The sequence below is a fragment of the Vicia villosa genome, linkage group LG4 (assembly GCF_029867415.1).
Source record: "Vicia villosa cultivar HV-30 ecotype Madison, WI linkage group LG4, Vvil1.0, whole genome shotgun sequence".
In the NCBI taxonomy this organism is placed as follows: Eukaryota; Viridiplantae; Streptophyta; class Magnoliopsida; order Fabales; family Fabaceae; genus Vicia; species Vicia villosa.
Window position 1 is genome coordinate 138,402,502 of NC_081183.1, and position 21,077 is coordinate 138,423,578.

The 21,077-nt window shown below is 36.0% G+C and overlaps 2 protein-coding genes and 1 pseudogene across 2 annotated transcripts; 1 reads left to right on the forward strand and 2 right to left on the reverse strand.

The window, feature by feature from the left end:
- Positions 1-613: 613 nt before the first annotated feature.
- LOC131597949 (boron transporter 1-like) lies at positions 614-5,443 on the forward strand (annotated as a pseudogene).
- Positions 5,444-5,705: 262 nt separating this feature from the next.
- LOC131595305 (uncharacterized) lies at positions 5,706-8,773 on the reverse strand. Its single transcript, XM_058867625.1, has 5 exons — positions 8,652-8,773; positions 8,440-8,510; positions 8,289-8,333; positions 6,130-6,227; positions 5,706-5,991 (listed from the first exon to the last, which is right to left on the reverse strand). The coding sequence occupies exons 2-5, from the start codon at positions 8,491-8,493 to the stop codon at positions 5,901-5,903; spliced, it is 288 nt and encodes a 95-aa protein (XP_058723608.1). The 5' UTR covers positions 8,494-8,510; positions 8,652-8,773; the 3' UTR covers positions 5,706-5,900.
- Positions 8,774-16,771: 7,998 nt separating this feature from the next.
- LOC131595306 (polygalacturonase At1g48100-like) lies at positions 16,772-19,976 on the reverse strand. Its single transcript, XM_058867627.1, has 6 exons — positions 19,429-19,976; positions 19,033-19,200; positions 18,833-18,877; positions 18,551-18,758; positions 18,358-18,439; positions 16,772-17,687 (listed from the first exon to the last, which is right to left on the reverse strand). The coding sequence occupies exons 1-6, from the start codon at positions 19,810-19,812 to the stop codon at positions 17,180-17,182; spliced, it is 1,395 nt and encodes a 464-aa protein (XP_058723610.1). The 5' UTR covers positions 19,813-19,976; the 3' UTR covers positions 16,772-17,179.
- Positions 19,977-21,077: the final 1,101 nt, after the last annotated feature.

The following is a 21,077-nucleotide window of genomic DNA, read 5'->3' on the forward strand; positions in this document are numbered from 1 at the left end:
CGTTGTATTTAGAACTCCTCTTAATCAAAATTCACGCGAAAATGACATCGCACTACTCGCAACTGCAACCTCCGAGACTGCAATTGTAATTTAAAACCATGACTAAACATGTTAAAATCAATTCTATATATTAAAATCAATTCTATATATTGAGAATCAATTTTAGAGACTCCAAACATGAAACCAAATATATACTAATACATTCAATGGCAATTCATTTGTCACATATTTTTGTAACCATATTTTTAAAATAATTGTAAAGTACTATATTCTGGTTAGAGAGTACACGTCTCATTTTCTTCTAGTATATATATGGCTTAAAATTCAACAATTAGTTTCATCAAAACCATTAAAACATTGTTATTACCTCTTTTCTAGCCTTCTTTGTACTACATTTTTTCTATTCCTTGTAAGCATGTATTAAATTTCATTACACAACATGAAGTAACACTAACACTCTTTGTCAATGTCATTGAGATTCTATTGAAGAGGTTTATTACTTTATTTGCATAAAATCAATAGTCTTTTAAGCCATAATGGTGTCTATTTGCTTTCTTGTTTTACCATAAGAGTGTAGTCATTGTTTTTGGTAATAACTTCTGGTTGAGAAATCATGGAAGAGACATTTGTTCCATTTCGCGGAATTAAAAACGATCTTCGAAAGAGACTGATGTGTTACAAGCAAGATTGGATTGGTGGTCTCACTGCAGGTTTCAGGATCCTTGCCCCTACCACATATATATTTTTTGCATCAGCGATTCCCGTTATTGCATTTGGAGAACAATTGGAAAGAGATACAGGTACATTATAAATTTCATCCATGCATGAAATCTTTTTAGTATATCTTCAATTTGATTTTCTGTGTTCCAACGATTTTCTAGATGGGATACTCACTTCTGTGCAAACATTAGCATCAACTGCAATGTGTGGAATTATACACTCGATTATTGGAGGCCAGCCTTTGTTAATTCTTGGAGTAGCGGAACCGACTGTAATCATGTATACATTCATGTTCAAGTTTGCTAAAAATAGGCCGGATTTGGGTTCGAAGCTCTTCCTAGCTTGGACTGGATGGTATCGTTTTCTTAATTAAGATATATAAATTACTTTTACATCTTAACTTTCGAATTCTCGGAGAATGAGGCTCTAGTAATCCGTAGTTTTGGCTAGAAGATAAGTTAAGTATAGTCAGTAATTATTGAACTCGGGTTCTTCTGAAAGACTTTTTCATTGGCAGGGTATGCATGTGGACAGCCCTCTTATTGTTTCTATTGGCTATCTTAGGGGCTTGCTCCATCATCAACAGGTTCACTCGAGTCGCCGGTGAACTTTTTGGCCTTCTTATTGCAATGCTCTTCATGCAAGAGGCTATTAAAGTAAGATACGTCTTTCTACATCTTTTGTCCTCTACTATGAAGAACGGACCAGACATAGACACCGGACATGATATAATATCTGATATAGATGTTCCCTAATTGCATTTGACAGGGACTAATTCACGAGTTTCATATACTTGAGAGATCAAACCGTGCATCAACGGAATTTCAATCTTCTTGGAGATTTGGAAACGGCATGTTTGCTTTGATTCTGTCCTTTGGGTTTCTGCTTACAGCATCGAGAAGCCGTAAAGCAAGGTCTTGGCGATATGGATCAGGTAAGACTTTTGTGAAATTTTAGATTCTTAACTCATCTTGGAACCAAGTTTTCACTTATGTTTCAATAGTTTATAGATTTATTTTCTTCTTATTGCAGGATGTTTACGAGGTCTTGTAGCGGATTACGGTGTCCCGATGATGGTTCTGTTATGGACTGCTGTTTCTTACATACCAGCTGCAAAATATTCCAACCGGAATCCCTAGGAGACTCTTGAGTCCGAATCCATGGTCCCATGGTGCATATAAAAACTGGACTGTCATAAAGGAAATGCTGAATGTGCCAGTTTTCTATATTATTGGAGCATTTATTCCAGCAACAATGATTGCTGTGCTTTACTATTTTGACCATAGTATAGCATCTCAGCTTTCTCAGCAGAAAGAGTTCAATTTGAGAAAGCCTCCTTCATTCCATTATGATTTACTTCTTTTGGGATTCATGGTACATGATCCATCCCTTTATGCCTTATTTGATCCTTTGGTTCTTTGCCTTTTGACTATTGCAAATGTAAAAATATGGTTTCTTGATCTGTCCATGAAGTGAATTTGATCCCTAATTTTTTAATGGTTGATATGTTGAATGACAGGTTATATTATGTGGTCTAATTGGAATTCCCCCCATCAAATGGTGTTATTCCACAATCTCCAATGCATACCAAAAGTTTAGCTACATTGAAGCATCAGGTATACATATTAAAGTAATTTTTTGTTTTTTGTTTTATAGCTTAAACCCTGCCTAGGTAAGCATTGATAATTTGATATGCATAGTCGGTCTCAAACATGGTTAAAAGGAGAGGGATGAGTTAGACAGTCGATAGTTAGGGTAAATCTTCGTCGTTTAATTTCCATGACGTATATCAAATGCGTAATAATGTGAATGCTAGGTCGTTTCCCGGTAATGTGGTGTATGGCTCAAGTACAAGATCAAATGATTAATGGTTGCTGCATCGCCGCCTAGATGCATGGTATAATAAGCAAGGGTTCCCACATTTTCGTAAAGGGGTGTGGATAAAGTTAGTTCCTGATTGTAGAATTTAAACTAAGTGGACGGGTGTAAAGACAAAAGAACTACACACTTCGGGATTTAAACTTTGATACACCGAAAAGGTTAAATAATGGGGTGTGAATTATTATAGATAAAGAGTGGAAGAATGATATTGTAGATGTAAAAAGAGTAGGAGGTCAAATTATGGTCCTAAAATATACGTGGTGAAACTAAACACTCTTAATGTTATTAATCGTTACGCACTTTAGATTGGGTTATAAGAACACCTTAGAATAAAATTTATGGAGGATTTAACACACTTATAGGGAACATAGTTAGAGACTTTGAGCGCGTGTAAGAGGATATAGTCTCAGGTAGGTAAATGGGGAGGGTAAATCTTTACTAAATTTTTCGTTGATTTTTGATCTTATTATAACTAATACATGCCTTAGAAAAAGATATAAGCATCTTATCACATTTAAGAGTAGTGTGACATATTCCCAATTAAATTTCTTTTTTATTAGAAAGTGAGATAGGAAGATTTGCTTGAAAATCAAAGTTATATCTGGAGAGAGTTTGACTATCCAATATAAGATATTGGTTATGGATGCCAGATTCAAAAGGACAGCGAAGAGAATAAGTCACATGAGAGCTTCATGGATCAATTGGTGGCATTTGAAGGTTGAAAAATAAAGGAGTTTCCAACACAAGATCTCGAGGGGGTTTCAGACAGCCACAAAGAAGCGAAAATGATATGTTAAACAAGATGTCGCAAGAGATGAGAAAAGTAGGTAAAGAGACATTTGGAGAATCAAGAGTTTTTGGATCTAGGGGTAAAGAATCGTGGTGGTAGAATAAAAATGTTTAGATTAAAGTTAGAGTAAGAAAATGAATGTTTTAAAAAATGGTCTAGATGTAAAAACTTGGAAAATGTATATGAAAGATAAGAAAGAGATCAAGAAGGCAGCGAGTGAAGCAATAACTCAAGATTTTGACGTATTATACTAATATTCAAGAACCAAAAAGAGAGAAAAATCTATATATATGTTTGTTAAGGAAAGAGAAAGAAATAAAAAAGAAAAATTAAATCAAGTGAAATGTGTCAAAGATGAAAAAAAGTAAAGTTTTAGTTCATGAAAAGGATATGGAGGTTATATGGAAGATGAATTTCTATAACTTAGACTGATAAATGTTGTTAATGCATTTCCATTACCTCAAACTTTGGTAGGCCTAGAACTTCAAAACAGAAAGTGGAATCGTAATATAGAATGATTACCTGTATGGTGAAACAATCCATTCTTATACTTTTGGTGATTTGCAGTTACTTAGAACCAGACTTGTTGCAACAGCTCGAAGTTGTATGAGAAAGCAAGAAAACTTAGAACAAGTATATGGAAGTATGCAAAGTGCTTACTGGCAGATGCAAACTCCCCTAACTCACCAGGAACCTTCCTCAATGGTATGTATGATGTAGTCTTTTTATCACCCCTCTTCTCCCCACTGGTATAACATAAACCTAGTCGTAGCTGACAACGATTTCTCGGAACATGACTCCTAAGTTCAGCTTTATGTTTTTAACAGTCGCAAACCTAGGAAAGATACATAAAAATCTTTCGTCGTGTAATATATCATCCAACCTTGCCTAAGCTTGTTTTGACAGGGACTGAAAGAGTTGAAAGAATCAACTATTCAACTGGCATCGAGTATGAGAAGTATAAATAGTGCGGTCGATGAGTCCATATTTGATGTTGAGAAAGAAATTGATGAATTATTACCTATTGAGGTTAAAGAACAGCGAGTAAGCAACTTGCTTCAATCTTTAATGGTCGGAGGATGTGTAGCAGCTATGCCTTTCCTGAAAATGATTCCAACTTCTGTACTGTGGGGATATTTCGCTTTCATGGCCATTGAAAACTTACCTGGCAACCAGTTCTGGGAAAGAATTTTATTCATTTTCACTGCGTCGAGCAAAAGACACAAGTATTCGCTTTCAGAACATTTTGTCTCCATTTTTCCTTTATTTCAGAAAATTTGTTGAGTGACTCAAGTATTCGCTTTCAGAACATTTTGTCTCCATTTTTCCTTTATTTCAGAAAATTTGTTGAGTGACTCGCTAACTTTCTGGTTTTTTAGAATTCTTGAAGAATGCCATGCAACTTACGCGGAAACAGTACCTTTCAAGATAATTGCAGCATTTACATTCTTCCAGACTGTATACTTGCTTGTTTGTTTTGGTATCACTTGGGTTCCAATCGCCGGAGTTCTGTTTCCATTGATGATAATGCTTCTCGTTCCTGTAAGACAGTACATTCTGCCCAAGTTCTTCAAAGGGGTATATCTTCAAGATTTAGATGCTGCAGAATATGAAGAAGTTCCAGCATTACCATTCAACATATCTGCAGTAAGTAGTCAAACATCACCTTATTTGTCTACATATTAGGAGTTTCTTGGCCAAAAAAGAAATGGAGGAAGGTGTTCAAACTATATATAAACATGTCAGGAAATTGTATGAAAGAGCAATGACATTGATATCAAAAAGATATGAACTAAACTTGTTTTTCTCTTCTTTCTAGCAAAGCCAACTTGAGGTCAATCCAAATCTTAAGCTGTTCTTGGTTGTTGGTTTGTGTAGGAAATAGAGTTGAGCAGGACAGATTCCTTGGCAGAGGAAGGAGAGATTCTGGATGGGATTATCACTAGAAGCCGCGGAGAGGTTAAACGAATTTGCAGTCCAAAGGTGATGAGCTCCATTGTAACACAGTCCAAAGAGTTTACAAGTATTTCAAAATCCATAGTTCCCAGATAAAGTATACAGCCCTCAACTTCAACCAACACATCATTAATCATATTTATGTCTCATATACTAAGCTTGTCAGTGTAAACAAAAAGACATTAAAAACAATAAAACTAATCACTGCTATTCCCGAGTTTACTAGCTCTACACAAGTACAAAAGTCAAAAGAATCAACCACAATAAGGCACGTTCGTTTACTAGCACTACACTAGTACAAACGTCAAAAGAATCAACCACAATAAGGCACGGCTTAGGAACAATTATTTTCCAAATGTTGAATAAACAAGACACTGAATCATTAGGAAGAAACTAAAATAGTTTTAACAAAAGAGTGGCAGATAGAGAAAGTAATTGAGCAACTTTTTTTATTTCAACAGTTTAATATAACCATCATAAGAACCAAGGAAGGTAATTTCTATATGATTGATCTGTCAAACCCAGCACTCTAAATCATCTGGAATTAAACTAATTAAGCTTCTTTAGGAGGAGTCTTGCTAAATTTACGACCAGTAATTTTCTCTGACTCGTACAATATGTGATTTATAAGTCCCCTTGCAGCACTGTAAAACAATAGAAAGAAAAAGAAAAATATCATTTTCTGCTAGGACCAAAGAGAACCAAAGAAGAAATGGGAACAGACTAGAAATCTAGAAAACATATGTAATATAAATGCAATATATATTAGAGCACAGACTTACTCATCCTTTAACTTTTGAATCTTGTCGGGATCTGTCTCATGCATGTTTTTCTTAAACTGTTGTCTCACCATTTCAACAAGAAGCGGTGTGTTATGTTGCTGAAATAGAATGAAAACGAGCAGATCTTATTTTTATCACACATGAATGTTGTAACAAGCATAAAAAAGGACAGTTACATAACTAGCTATTTGGTTGGAGCAGAACAAAGAGGAAGAAAATGATATTTATGGAAGTGATAGATTTAGAATTTGGAGAAGATAGGAGGTGTCAGGTGGTCGAATCACCCTTCTCAGAATTTTACCCCACCCCCCAAATGAATTAAGATGTGCACCATGATCATACATGATTGATTTAGAATTTAGAGAAAAGAGGAGCTAGAACTCCCCGTTCCCAAATTCCGGACGCCCTCACCCAGGGAGAGTAAATGAGTTAAAATGTGCACCATGATCATACATGAAGAGTGTAATAAGCATAGAAAGGGACCGTTGTTTAACTAAACTAAGACAAAGTTTCCTTCTTTCTGTTCCTACTATTTTCCTATCACGATTTTACATGTGTATTATTCTTCCAAAGGTCAGATATCCTAATATTAATTCAAAAAGTTCTACAATACATGTTCTTCCAAAAGGGGTTTTCTGCGGCAACGACAAGGAAGGGTGCATGGGTGCTTGCCATTCACTCACATCCTTTGTGCATTCCTACTTTTAACAAAAACATTCTCAACACTTACAACTTCCAAGTCACATAAGCCTTCTACAAGCTAGCTGCTATTGGCAGTCTCATTGGTAAAACACATGAAAATCCTTTTGAACCAACTGAGAAGAATTTAAGATAGATCCATATTCTGAGAACCTTGAAGTAATAAATGGGAGTCAAAGGATCATTGTACAAATGGTGCTATTACAATTGCTTCCCTCATTTCTTCTCAATCAATTGCTAGTCACTACTACCACCGATCTTATAAAAATTCCCCCAATATCAAAATCAGCACTAGCCACACACCCCAGACAGATTCAACGTCAATAATGGCGTGAATAAGAATGCTGGAAAGAAATCATTCCAATCGTCCACCCTCTCAGATCCCCATCCACAAATTGATGAATGACATCACCAATAATGTCCCCAACTAGAGACCCCCTCAATAAACGTTAGACATGTCACAGATACACCATTTCCCTTAGCACTATGTTCTCTGCCATCCACCACCTTAGATCCCACCACCGACAACATAATGAATCCATTCATCGACAATGTCTCCGGCAAGAAGCCATGGCTTGACATGATACCCATGAACTTGACTTCTTTTAGAGCGGTGGTCACGACATAGAGTTGAAAAAAGAATACATTGCTGACATCTAAAATTGTGATAGGAGAACAGAGTGCCCATAACGTAGGAAACAAAGTTAATGTTCTAGTTGTTTATTTTCCTCTCCCCTCCCCCTCCATTGAAATTCCTACACTCACATCCCCTCTTTAAAGTTTAAACCAAACAATCAGCAAGTAAATGATGTTGTGTAATCAAAGGATCTGAGTATCTTAGAAAGTGTGGTTGAGCCTAACTCAACCTTATAAAACCGACTTGAAAGGTGGGTATTAGCCCCACTTATAAACACAACACATATAATATCTCCAAGCAAAATCCACCCCTTCAAACCCAACATAAAGAAGGTGTTGGAGGCTGCAATGAAGGCAGAAATTCTAACACACCTTGTCACGCTTCTCAAAACACAACACAAGCCATATCCCTATGCATTTTGTGACTAAATAGACCCCTTCAAACCCAACACAATGAAGGTGTTGGAGGCTTCAATTAAGGCAAGTCAAATGCCCAATTTAGGGGACTAGGGGCGGACCGCAATGAAAGCATAAATTCCAATCGAGTAAGTCCACCTTGCTAGCTAAATCTCAACATCTAATTGTAATAATATGGATCTCAACTACATGTCTTTAGAATTTACACCAATTGTAAACAAAAACTTAATGGCAAACAAACTCACTATGGCAAACAAGAAACCTAATCAATGCAAAGTTATTAACATATTTTGTATTTTTTAGTGGGTGATAGCGATAACAAAAATCACATCAGTGTTTAAATTAGGGTAGCAGCAACAAACACCCATTGAAGCTAACTGAGAGTAACAGAAGAAAGAATCACTTACCCGATGACCAATATATTTAGCTCTTCGTAGACATTCACGGTAAAGCTAAAACAAAACATATCAAAATATTAAAAAAAAAAAATTATTTTCAAACTTAAAACAAGTAAAAATCTTCCATTGAATTGAACAGAAAGAAGAAGTTTTATATTACCCTAATGGCATTGTTAGCGAGTTCAGGAGGCAGTGAAGTTTGAAGAGTCGGCATTTCCGAAACTATTTACCCTGCAAAACAAAAACTGAAAATAAGAAACTTCACAGAGACAATTCATCGAGCACTTCGTAGGCAGATATGAAAAATGGTCAAGCAGAAAAGATAGATGAACCCCATTATAGGATTTATGGATTGGGATCATGGGCAGTTACCTGATTGTGATATCAATTTTTCTGAGTCCGCCGCAGAGAGACCACTAGAACCAGAAAAGAAGACAAGAAAGTGGCGTGCGTTTAGGCCGAACGGGTGAACGACTCGCCGTTTTCTTTTTTTATTATAATGAAGTTTAAATAAAGTATATAAAAATAATAGGATTAAATATGTTTTAATATTTCAAATTTCACTTTTAATTTTTGAGTTTAAAGATAGTGTTATGTTATTGTAAAATAGTTTACACATATAACCAATCAAAATCAAAATGCTTCAATTTATCATGTAATTTCAATTTTTTAAAATTAAAAATGAGATTTATTCTGATGCATGTCTCTCATTGACCGTGTAAAAATATTTTACACTGTCCATGCATTTTCTTTTTTTCCATGATTTTTTTAAGAGAAAATGGGTGATGCACTGACAGTGTAAAATAGTTTTACACTGTCAACCAATCACAACCATGTATCCAATTCCATCACACTTTTATCTTTAAAAAATTTTAATGACATGGCAAATTGTCTGTTTTCTATTGGATGACAGTGTAAAACTGTTTTACACTGTCAGTGCATATCCATTAAACCTTTTTTTTAAATTAGATTGAGACAAGTTGATTGATTAGTTTTTATTTTTATAATGAGTTTTAATTATTTGAAATTTTTTTCTATATATAGTTCATGTATTTATATTATAAAAATGTATGGTCAATTTTTTTGGATAAAATATAGTTAATATTTTTTTTAACAACAATATGAATTAATGATAAATAAAAATAAAAATATATAAGATGGGGTGACATATAACAACATTTAAAAGATTTCACAATTAAGACGGACAAACAAAATAAACTACGCAGAAAAAGAATGAAATAAACCACAATGACAACACTAAATGTTTAAACAAAAGTAAAACTCCAAAATTAAGAACTTGTTACACTTTGTAGAAAAACATTTCAATATTTTTTATAAATTGTAATTTACAATACTATAATTAACTTATTTAAATAGATATACATTTAAATCTTATGAATCGTGCAAATAAAATCATTTTTATCTAGTCTGAACTAGGGGTGGCAAAACGGGCCGCCCGCCCCGCCCGCCGCCCGCCCCGCCTTATGCCCGCCAAAAAACGAGCGGGGCGGGCATGCCCGCCAAGTAAAATGGGCATAAAATTCATGCCCGCCCCTGTTAGAAATATCGGTGAGATCGAATGGATCCAGGCTGAATCGCGAACGGAATCACTTTCCTTAAAAGTATTTCAAGCACACTCTCGATTGTCTTAGAGTTGGAACGGCCTGAATACCCAGGATAATTCAGCCTTACTCGAGTCTGCACAAGACCGGTGAAGAAACTCGAATGCAAGGAAGCTGTCTGGAAATATATTAGAGGATAATGATTTTGTGTGTTGATTCCGAAAATAACAAGCTTGTATTTATAGCCCATGCAAAAGTGTGTTTCATAAGTTGCAACTCTTCATGAAACAATATTATTTAAAATATATATAATTGCAATGGTTCATAAAATACAATGCACCACTTCATGGAATGTTATGTATTTCGAAACGGCCGAAGGCCGGGCCGCCCGCCGGAGGCGGCCGGAGCGCCACCGGCGCCGCCTCATTAACGCCGCGAATAGCCCGATCGCTCCGATGCGACGTGCCTAAGTGCTCAAGTGCCGTCTACAAGCCGCCACTAGCGCCTCTACGCCCACGCCCTCGGACCCGGTCCCGGAGCCGGAGCCGGTGTCGCCGGTGGCGACACCGGCGAGGGTGTTTTTGGTAGAGACAAGTGGCATAAGGCTTGGGACCACCACATATGACTATGTGGCACTTTATCCTCTTTGGCTCTTTTGGAATGCACATTATTCCAAGTGATATATAAATGCTTTTAAAGTTTGCTCCACTTTCTATGTGGGACTATTTATGAAGCATTTATTGCCATTCTCACATTTGTCATTTTGGAACAAAATTTGATGGAATTAATCCTTATAATTTCCAACAATCCCCCACTTGTTCTAATAATGACAAATCTAATAATTCCAGAAATATAGTATAAAGAGTGTTAATACAGTTAGGTATCTTTCGATTTAAAACTTAACCTTAGTGAGGACAACACAAAGTTTAATCGGAATATTAGGTAGCAAAGCTTTTAAACCATGAATCCATATGATTAGACCGGTGTCGCCTTACACACACTCTTTAAGGGTTCTTCCTCTGCATAACTCGCCTAGCACTTATTTATGGCCATGTGCTATCCTGTTTCATGAATTTTTCATGAGAGAAACTCCAACTCTCACTTTGAGACGGCACCATCTCGAAATTCACATAGGTGAAGTTCATATTGTGTCCTTTTCCACAAGACACGTACCCCTGGTATTGAACTTCATTAAGAGTTTTTAAAGTAAAACTCAACCCTCGTTTCAAAGTCAACATTATCACGAAATGTTTGACAATTATCCAAATCAACGACTTGTTGTTACCCATTGAAAATCTTGAAGTTAATGTTCTGTTAACATAAGATTGGGTTGCCGCCGTTGTCGGAACTCTTACTCAAGGAGTTTCAACCCCATGCCTCTCGAGGTTGTTTTTACTAAGTCTCTGGCCAGTGGCTTAGTAAACGGATCAGCCAAATTATAATTTGTTCGTATATACGTGAGTGAAATGATTCCATCCTTAATCAACTTTCTCACGAAAGAATGTCTAAGTCCTATATGCCTAGACTTTCCATTATACACTTCGCTGAATGCTCTTGCGAGAGTGGCTTGGCTATCACAGTGTATCATAACCTTTGAAACATTGTCCTTAGCCAATGGAACTTCTAATAGAAGATCCCTCAACCATTCTGCTTCTTGACCAGCGGAAGCGAGAGCCACAAACTCTGATTCCATGGTCGAAAGAGTGATGCATGTTTGTTTCTTGCTCCTCCAAGAAATTGCCCCTCCAGCTAGTGTAAATATCCAACCAGTTGTAGATTTATGATCTCCAACATTTGATATCCAACTCGCATCGGTATATCCTTCTAGTATGGCAGGAAATTTACCATAATGAAGGCCAAGATTTTTGGTTTTCAGTAAATAGCCAAAAATTCTCGTGATTGCCTTCCAATGTTCATTACTCGGGTTGCTAGTAAATCTACTCATTTTACTAACTGCAAAAGATATGTCAGGTCTGGTACATTGCATTAAGTACATGAGACATCCGATTGCACTTGCATATTCTAGTTGAGCCACTGCTCTTCCATCATTCTTTTCAAGCTTGATTACATGATCAAATGGAGTGGTTACTTCCTTGAATTGTAGGTGTTTGAACTTATCAAGCATTTTCTCAATATAATGTGTTTGATTAAGTTCATAACCCCCACTATTTCGCTTGACTTTTATTCCTAAAATAGTGTCAACAAGTCCAAGATCTTTCATCTTGAAAGTGGAAGTTAGAAATTTCTTTGTTTCTAAAATCCCATTCATTTTGTTGCTAATTATTAGCATGTCATCAACATAGAGACACAGAAATATTACAGTGTCTTTGTACACTTTTGTATATAGGCACTTGTCGCAAGAATTAGGAATAAATCCATTTGACAATATTGTAGAGTCAAATTTTTGATGCCATTGTTTTGGTGCTTGTTTCAATCCATATAAGGATTTGACTAGTTTGCACACCTTTAGTTCATTTCCAGGAAGTACGTAGCCTTCTGGTTGTTCCATATAGATTTCCTCATCGAGATCTCCGTTTAGGAACGCTGTTTTAACATCCATTTGATGAACTATAAGATCATTCAAAGAGGCTAAGGCAAACAACAATCGAATTGTGGTTGTCCTTGCTACTGGTGCATAGGTGTCAAAGTAATCTATACCTTCCTTTTGTCTGAATCCCTTTGCCACTAATCTTGCTTTATAAGTGTTTAAGGTACCATCACTATGATATTTCCTTTTAAACACCCATTTGCATCCAATGGGTCTTGATCCCTTTGGTAAGTCGACAAGTTCCCAAGTGTGGTTGGACATAATTGAATCCATTTCATCTTTGATAGCATCCTTCCAAAAAGAGGAGTCCCTGGAAGTTATTGCTTCCTTATAAGTTTTAGGATCATCCCCTACTTGAAGTATGACCGGAATACTTTGAACGAATTTTGTACTATTTCCTTCGACCAGATAAAACGAAATGGATTGAGAATCAATTTCGTCTGGTCCTAAGTTCTTTGTTTTCCGGACTCTTTTGCTTATCCTTGGTTCGGGTTGTGATTCAATGATTTGAGGAGTGCCTTCAGGTTGTATTTCTACAATCCGAGAAGAATCTTCTTCACAAGATTCTTTATTTGTGGCCGACTCCGATTCTTTATCCTTAGTGATAAGATTTTCAAAGAATTCTACATCCCGGGATTCAACAATGATATTAGACTCTAAATTTAAAAGTCTATATGCTTTACTATTTTGTGCATATCCAACGAAAGCACATCTTATCCCTCGAGGACCCAACTTGGTTCTCTTAGGATCCATATTTTTGTAGTAAGCGACACACCCCCACACTTTGAAATAACCAATATTTGGTGCCATGTTTTTCCATACCTCATATGGAGAAATACCAGTTTTCTTTAAAGGAATTCTATTTATTATGTGACAAGCGGATAGTAACGCTTCGCCCCACAAATTGAAAGGTAATTCTGAATGCATTAACATAGCGTTCATCATCTCTTGATATGTTCGGTTCTTTCTTTCGGCTATGCCATTTTGTTGCGGTGTTCTAGGTGCCGAACATTCATGTATTATGCCATGTTCTTCACAAAATGCATCAAATTCAGTAGAGAAGTATTCACCGCCCCTATCACTTCTAAGGACTTTTATACTTCTACTTAATTGATTTTCTACTTCTGCTTTATAAATCTTAAAGGCATTAAAAGCTTCATCTTTATGCTTTAAGAGATATACATATGTGTATCTAGAAGCATCATCAATGAAAGTGATGAAATATCTGTTTCCCCCACGGGTTAACATGCCATTAAATTCGCACAAATCTGAATGTATAAGATCAAGTACATTTGTCTTTCTTTCAACACTTTTGAAAGGTTTTTTAATCATCTTTGATTTAACGCATAATTCACATTTGTTAAAATCATTGATGTTACATGATATCATTCCAGATTTAATTAGTCTCTTCATAGAACTAATACCAGTATGTGCTAATCTATTATGCCATAAAGAAACAGAATCAAGCATATAAGCAGAATTAGAAATTTCATTAATCATATTGTTGGTAATACATAGTTTGATCATTCCCTCAGCGGAATATCCTTTTCCAACAAATACACCATTACGGGTCAATATAAGTTTGCCCGATTCATAAACAGATTTAATACCAGGTTTTCCCAATAAATCCCCACTAACAAGATTCCTATTCATGTCTGGGACATGAAGCACATTGACAAGAGTAATTTTCTTTCCGGAAGTGAAGTTGAGTTCAACCGATCCAGTTCCAACAACCTTAGATCGTACTTCATTTCCCATTTGTACCTCTTGTCCATCATTAGTCTCAGAGTAGGTTTTGAATGCAGCCCTGTCATAGGAGACATGCACCGTGGCACATGTATCGTACCACCAGCCTTGAACTTTGCCCTGGATTGCCATAATCTCGCTCACAGTAGCGATTATGTCATCATTTGAATGAACAGCATTGATCTCATTCTTTGATTTATTGTGCTTGCAATCTCGAGCATAATGTCCAGGTTTACCACAAACAAAGCATCCGGTCTTTGGACCTTTCTGACCCCCAGAATTCTTGAACTTGTTAAGTTCCTTTTTTGGTCCTAGATGACGCTTGTTGCTATCATGCTTCTTTCTTTCTTTGTTGGTCACAGCATTGGCTTTGGAAAGACCTGCAGATTCTGATTTTTCCCTTGCCTTCGATTCCTCCTCGATTCGAAGGTGTTTCTGGATTTTCTCCAAGGAAAAATCCTCGGAACTGTGCAGCAATTTCTTTCTATAGCCTTTCCACGAAAGTGGCAATTTTGCAATGATTGCACCAACTTGAAAGGTTTCTGGGATGTCTATTTTCACTGCTTTGATTTTGTTCACCAGGACTTGCAATTCGTGCACTTGGGGAAGAATTGGTTTACCGTCTACAAATTTAAAATCAAAGTACTTAGAAATTAAAAACTTTTTCGTACCTTCTTCTTCGGCCTTGAATTTAAACTCGAGGGCTTTCCATATCTCAACCGCGGAGGGATTATCCGTATAGAGGTCGTAGAGACGATCAGATAATGTATTTAGGATATGTCCACGACACAGCAATTCGTCCTCCTTACGTTTCTTGCGTTCTTTTTTGACTTCGTCAGAATCATCATCTGTTGGTTCTGGAATTGGCGGCAAGTCAGGATCTAAGACATATTGAATCTTCAGGGCAGTCAGAAGGAATGTCATCTTGTCTTGCCATCTGGTGTAATTTGTTCCATCAAAGCGATCCAATTTGACAAGATCCTGGTTCATAACTTTGATGCTTGAAACTGCAGCGTCGGAAGCCATTGAAGAACAAATACTTTTAAGATTGTTAGAAATATCGGTGAGATCGAATGGATCCAGGCTGAATCGCGAACGGAATCACTTTCCTTAAAAGTATTTCAAGCACACTCTCGATTGTCTTAGAGTTGGAACGGCCTGAATACCCAGGATAATTCAGCCTTACTCGAGTCTGCACAAGACCGGTGAAGAAACTCGAATGCAAGGAAGCTGTCTGGAAATATATTAGAGGATAATGATTTTGTGTGTTGATTCCGAAAATAACAAGCTTGTATTTATAGCCCATGCAAAAGTGTGTTTCATAAGTTGCAACTCTTCATGAAACAATATTATTTAAAATATATATAATTGCAATGGTTCATAAAATACAATGCACCACTTCATGGAATGTTATGTATTTCGAAACGGCCGAAGGCCGGGCCGCCCGCCGGAGGCGGCCGGAGCGCCACCGGCGCCGCCTCATTAACGCCGCGAATAGCCCGATCGCTCCGATGCGACGTGCCTAAGTGCTCAAGTGCCGTCTACAAGCCGCCACTAGCGCCTCTACGCCCACGCCCTCGGACCCGGTCCCGGAGCCGGAGCCGGTGTCGCCGGTGGCGACACCGGCGAGGGTGTTTTTGGTAGAGACAAGTGGCATAAGGCTTGGGACCACCACATATGACTATGTGGCACTTTATCCTCTTTGGCTCTTTTGGAATGCACATTATTCCAAGTGATATATAAATGCTTTTAAAGTTTGCTCCACTTTCTATGTGGGACTATTTATGAAGCATTTATTGCCATTCTCACATTTGTCATTTTGGAACAAAATTTGATGGAATTAATCCTTATAATTTCCAACAGCCCCGCCAAGAAGGCGGGTTGGCGGGCGGCGGGCTTACCCGCCTATTTTTATTTATATTTTTTTTAATAGATTAATAGACTTTTTTTACCTTTTAATTAAACTTTTCACTTATTTTTTAAAACAATTTTTTATAAAAGTAATTTTTAACAAATTTACTTAAAAAATATTACATATATTTATAAATAAATGTATAAAATAAACCATCAAGAATTGCAATTACTAGAATTAACTAAAAAAAGAGTGAGTTTTGGAGGAGGAGCAGGCTTTCGCGAGCGGCGGGCTTTGGCGGGGCGGGTATGGCGGGCGGCGGGTTTTGGCGGGGCGGGCTTGGGCGAGCGGCGAGCCTAAAATCCCAACCCAACCCGCCATTTTTTGGCGGGTGCGCGAGCGGCCCGGCGGGCCCCGGCCCGTTTTGCCACCCCTAGTCTGAACATATGTTTATAAGTAGAACAATTCTCATCTTATAAGTCAATTTTGAAAGTTGAGTTATGCTCAATCCAAATTTCAAGATGATATTAAAGTCTCGTTTAAGATTCGTTTGGTCATCTACAATCAAAATTCCACTATCAAATCATCCGTAATTTATATCACGCATCTAATATTGCATTTGAAAGAGTGTTTGAAAAGTTTTACATCAGACAATATGTAACTTGAACATATGTTGTTTATAAGTAGAGACAATTCTCTAAGTTAGAAGTCGATTTTATAGAAGCCGAGGTAACCTCAACCCAAATTCTTCCATCTAGGAAACACATATTTTTAAGCTTTGAAATTGGAACAAAAGATTACAATATGTTTTATTTGATTTGAATTCTAAAGAAACCTTTCTATCTAAACCTGTAACTTTTCATAAATATGTTTACCTAACAAAGTTGGTTATGTGCATTCATCCCTGCATAGGATTATCATTCTGCTTGTGCACAACCAACATACACTGATTTCAATTCATCAACTACCATTGAACCTGAAACCATATTTCCTATTTCATAATCAACCCGAAGCCTATTACAATATAAGTCCCAAAAACTAGACTTAAATTCTATATCTCATACCTCAAATAGTGAGAAATCCTAAGTTACCCACAATACAAAACCACAAACACAATAAACCAAATGTCTCTATACATGTACTATATATAGATACATATGAATATATGATATGATATATCCTCCATAACATCTTAACTACTGCATTCATAATCAGACCGCTCGACAACGGTTTCAGGCTCACCTTCCCTCAAACAATCAAGTGGAGGAATAGTCAAGGTCTCTTGTCTTCCATAAGCATTCCAACAAAAAGGGTCATCAACCAATTCACCTTCATAAGGCAAAAGTTCAATCTCAGAGAGAGTTATGTTTGTGCAAGCAACAGTGTCACTGCAAGCAAAGTGAATAGGAGGTGTTCTAACATCATAAGTTCCCTTTATTTTTCTGTAGGATATGTTGTTTACGTAAATCGCCGATGTTTGATTCATACACTCTTTCGATAAGCAGTAGAATTGGTCTATGTTGATGCAGTTTCTCACATTCTCCATTTGTATGTTGTCAAATGTTAAACCTGTTACTGATCCTGTACCTCCTTGCCATGTTTTGATTCTTAGTCCATTGTCTGATTCTCTTATGATCGAATTTCGAACCGTTAGGTTTGAAACACATGCATGGGAATTGTGTACTCCAAGGCTTCCAATGCTGTTGAAATTGCAACACAATGAACACGATTGTTAGTCAGTTACAAGCCATACAAATAATACTAAAGCCACATTACAACAATACATCATTCAATACCGTTGAAATGATCTAGATTACTATTGTCACGACCGTTAGGACCGTTTTTACAGTTAAATTGTGATTAAATAGAGTGTTAAAAACATTATCATAATTAAATCGTGGTTTAATAGAACATCTATTTGATTTGTCATGATTAAAACTACGATTAACCTACAGAGAACCTCTAAGTTGTCTGACTACTTTGACTATTTTCATATTTATGATCGGAAGTTTGAAACTTCTAACCATAAAAGTAATGAAGTCACATTAAAAAATCTAAAAGAAGAAAATAAATCCTGTGATCATTTGAACTTAGAAAGGAGGTTTCAATTTCAAAAACAATTTTTTCATTATTTATTTATTTTTCTTGAATATAAAATGTTATCTTATGAGACACAAGAGTTATTACACTCACGCTATAAGTTAAAGTCACTTTTCATTTGTTTTTGGCTTTTGAAATGGTTCTTGGACCACACAAATATAGGTACATAATATATGAAAAAACCATCAACTAAATTTGTTTTTTATTAACCATAATTAATTGTTAGTTAAAAACCATTTTAACTAAAATAACCGAAACTATGTGACATACCTAATTCCGTGGGTAGGAGCACAAGTAACACCATCTACATTCACATTTGAACAACCAGGTCCAATTGATATGCAATCATCACCTATTAAAAAATGTAACATTTTCTAAATTAATAAATAAATAAATAAAATAAAATCAATATAAAAAAAATTTCTATATTGAGAAAGTTAAACAATGTTAATTTTTTTTTTACCATTGCTTATCATGGAATTATAAATTCCAACTTCCTTTGTGTTTCCCAAGTGAATTCCATCAGTATTGGGACTAAGTTTTGGTGCAGAAATGGACAATTGATCAATTAATACACCTTCACAACCATCAAATTTCACATGGAATTGAGGACTGTTTTGTATTTTCAACCCACTTAACACCAAATTTGAGCTCATGAAGAACCTTATCATCTATACACAAAAAGAGACATAATCAATGAGACTTCTAATGTTATTAATTATTGATGATAAATTAGTTTACTTACTGTAGGGCTATCACATGGTCCTGAAATAGTTTTTCCACTAGGAGCCTGAAATGTCAAAAAAATTATTACTAGAATTTACTTAATAAAATGTAACTTTAAGAAGCTCGTGTCGTCCAGATCAGTTAAATGAGTGTAAGTTGTTGATTTAAGTCTGAATTTGAAAATACAAAAATAATTGCGTCAATGTTAGTTAGTATTACCCGGTGAGGTTTGCAAGGAAGATTCCACCATTTTTCTCCGTTGCCTTCGATAATTCCGGTTCCGTTTAGAGTCATTTGATCAAGTCTATAAAATACAAGCCATTGATTTTTACTATCTGCCTCAGGCCAACATTCTGGTCCATCTGGTGCCATCAAAGTTCCATCAATCTGTACATATTTCAAACTTGTTGGTTAATTAAGTATAGAAAAATTCTTAGTAATTTTATATTGCGATAAAAGTTAAAACTACGGAAAATAAGGGTATACGGTCGAAATTGCAATTACGAAAACTAGAGACAGTCTGTAACCGCAATTGCGGCCGCAATGTGAAGGATTCTTAAGCATTCACAACCACAATTGCAGCTACTTCAAAGGAAATTTAGGAAGAATTCTTACTTGGAAAACTAGTCCAGGTTTGCATGGACCTGTAAAGATAGTAGAAGTGATTTTAAAACAGTAGTTTTCGGGAGCGAAAAGAACTCCTGATTCAACTGCACATGCTGCTTTCCATGCTGCTCTAAATGCAGCCGTGTCGTCGGCCTCACCGTCTCCGACTGCTCCGAACGACCGTACATCGAAAATACAGTCTGAAGGAGATTCTCCAGGGTCATTTGGAAGTGGATATGGATCAGAGGGAACACTAGGAGAAGGAGGTGAAGGGTCACTTGGAGCGGGGGAAATTTTCTTTGGTTTCTTGTGATGATGGTATCTTCCTTCCACATTATGGATGAAAAGAATCAATGTTATCCATAGGATAAATAACCAATGAACATGACTCATGATGAATTTTGTACCAATGTTAAATCATAGAGATGATATATGTATCTGTGAAAATAAAATTCAAAATGGTTAAAATCAGAATTTTAATATTGCAAAGATGAATGAAGGAGATTAATTTAAATTTGAAGTGATTTTCAGAATGTTCAAAGCAAATTGGTCTAGTAAGAGATTTATGAAGCAAAATGTTGATATATATACCAAAAATTAATAATTGTATGATGGCTAAGGAAAAAGTTCACAAGCATATGTTTGACACGTGTTGATATCTGGTTGATCAAAAGTCTAGGTTTTTCAAAGAAAAATTGAAAGTTTTTAGACACTTTTTGAGGTCAATTTTCTTAATAACATGACAATGTGTATGTTAAAGTTAAGGTCAATACGAGAATCACTATAATCTGAGTCATTAGGATAGATGAGACTCATTAGAATTATGATAAATCTCAAAACTCGAAAAACACAACTCACAACCTCTCGGTATATGAACCAGCGTTTTATCAACAAGTCAATATTTCTCTATATTCGGAATATCAATATCTAAAAATAATTCTAAAAATTGAAAATGAGTTTTTTTGTCATCATATTTTGTCATATAGTAGTCACAAGACATCTTTCATTTATGAGTTATTTACCTTGGAAGAGGTGAAACAAACACATGCATCTCTAAAAAAAAATCAAAATACTAATCAATATACAAGATATTGCATGTGAATTTATGGCTATATATAAGTTAGAATCAGAACTGTAAAGAACAAAGTACCAACAGATAGTAAACAAGAAGAAAGCTACACATCATAGGAATCTTAAGCATCACAAATCTATCTATGCCATAGGAAAAAAAACATAAAAAACAATTGAACTTACACAATGAATCACACCAATCTTTCTAGTTTGTGACATGTGAGGATTAAAGAGTGTGACTTACATTAAAAATATTTATATTTGAATAAATAATTGAGATTGAAATGTGAACGTTTTGTATTGTATTAGTATTAACCCTTTTTGAAAGGTTTGATAGGACAATACATAGAGAAGTGTAGAAATGGGGGAATGTGGTTTTGATGTAAAAGAAAAAGATATCGTGACTCTATGTTGTTGTTTAGCTGAATGTGGCCCTGAATGTATTGAAGGGGGGTTTATATTGGTACCCGACATGAGAATTAAGGCATTCACGGGTGGAATCAAATTCTCTATTATTTTCAAACCAAAAAACAAAGGCTAGAGGAAAATGAAGAGATAGAACGTGGAAAGTGATCTTCATTCTTCAC

Coding starts and splice junctions, on each gene's coding strand:
- LOC131595305 (XM_058867625.1), bottom strand. CDS start 8,493: ATGCCGACTCTTCAAACTTCACTGCCTCCTGAACTCGCTAACAATGCC. Junction 6,228..8,288: donor CTAAATATATTGGTCATCGG/GTAAGTGATTCT, acceptor ATTCTATTTCAG/CAACATAACACACCGCTTCT. Junction 5,992..6,129: donor ATTCAAAAGTTAAAGGATGA/GTAAGTCTGTGC, acceptor ATTGTTTTACAG/TGCTGCAAGGGGACTTATAA.
- LOC131595306 (XM_058867627.1), bottom strand. CDS start 19,812: ATGAGTCATGTTCATTGGTTATTTATCCTATGGATAACATTGATTCTT. Junction 18,878..19,032: donor TTCCTTGCAAACCTCACCGG/GTAATACTAACT, acceptor TTGACATTTCAG/GCTCCTAGTGGAAAAACTAT. Junction 18,759..18,832: donor GACCATGTGATAGCCCTACA/GTAAGTAAACTA, acceptor TTTTGTGTATAG/ATGATAAGGTTCTTCATGAG.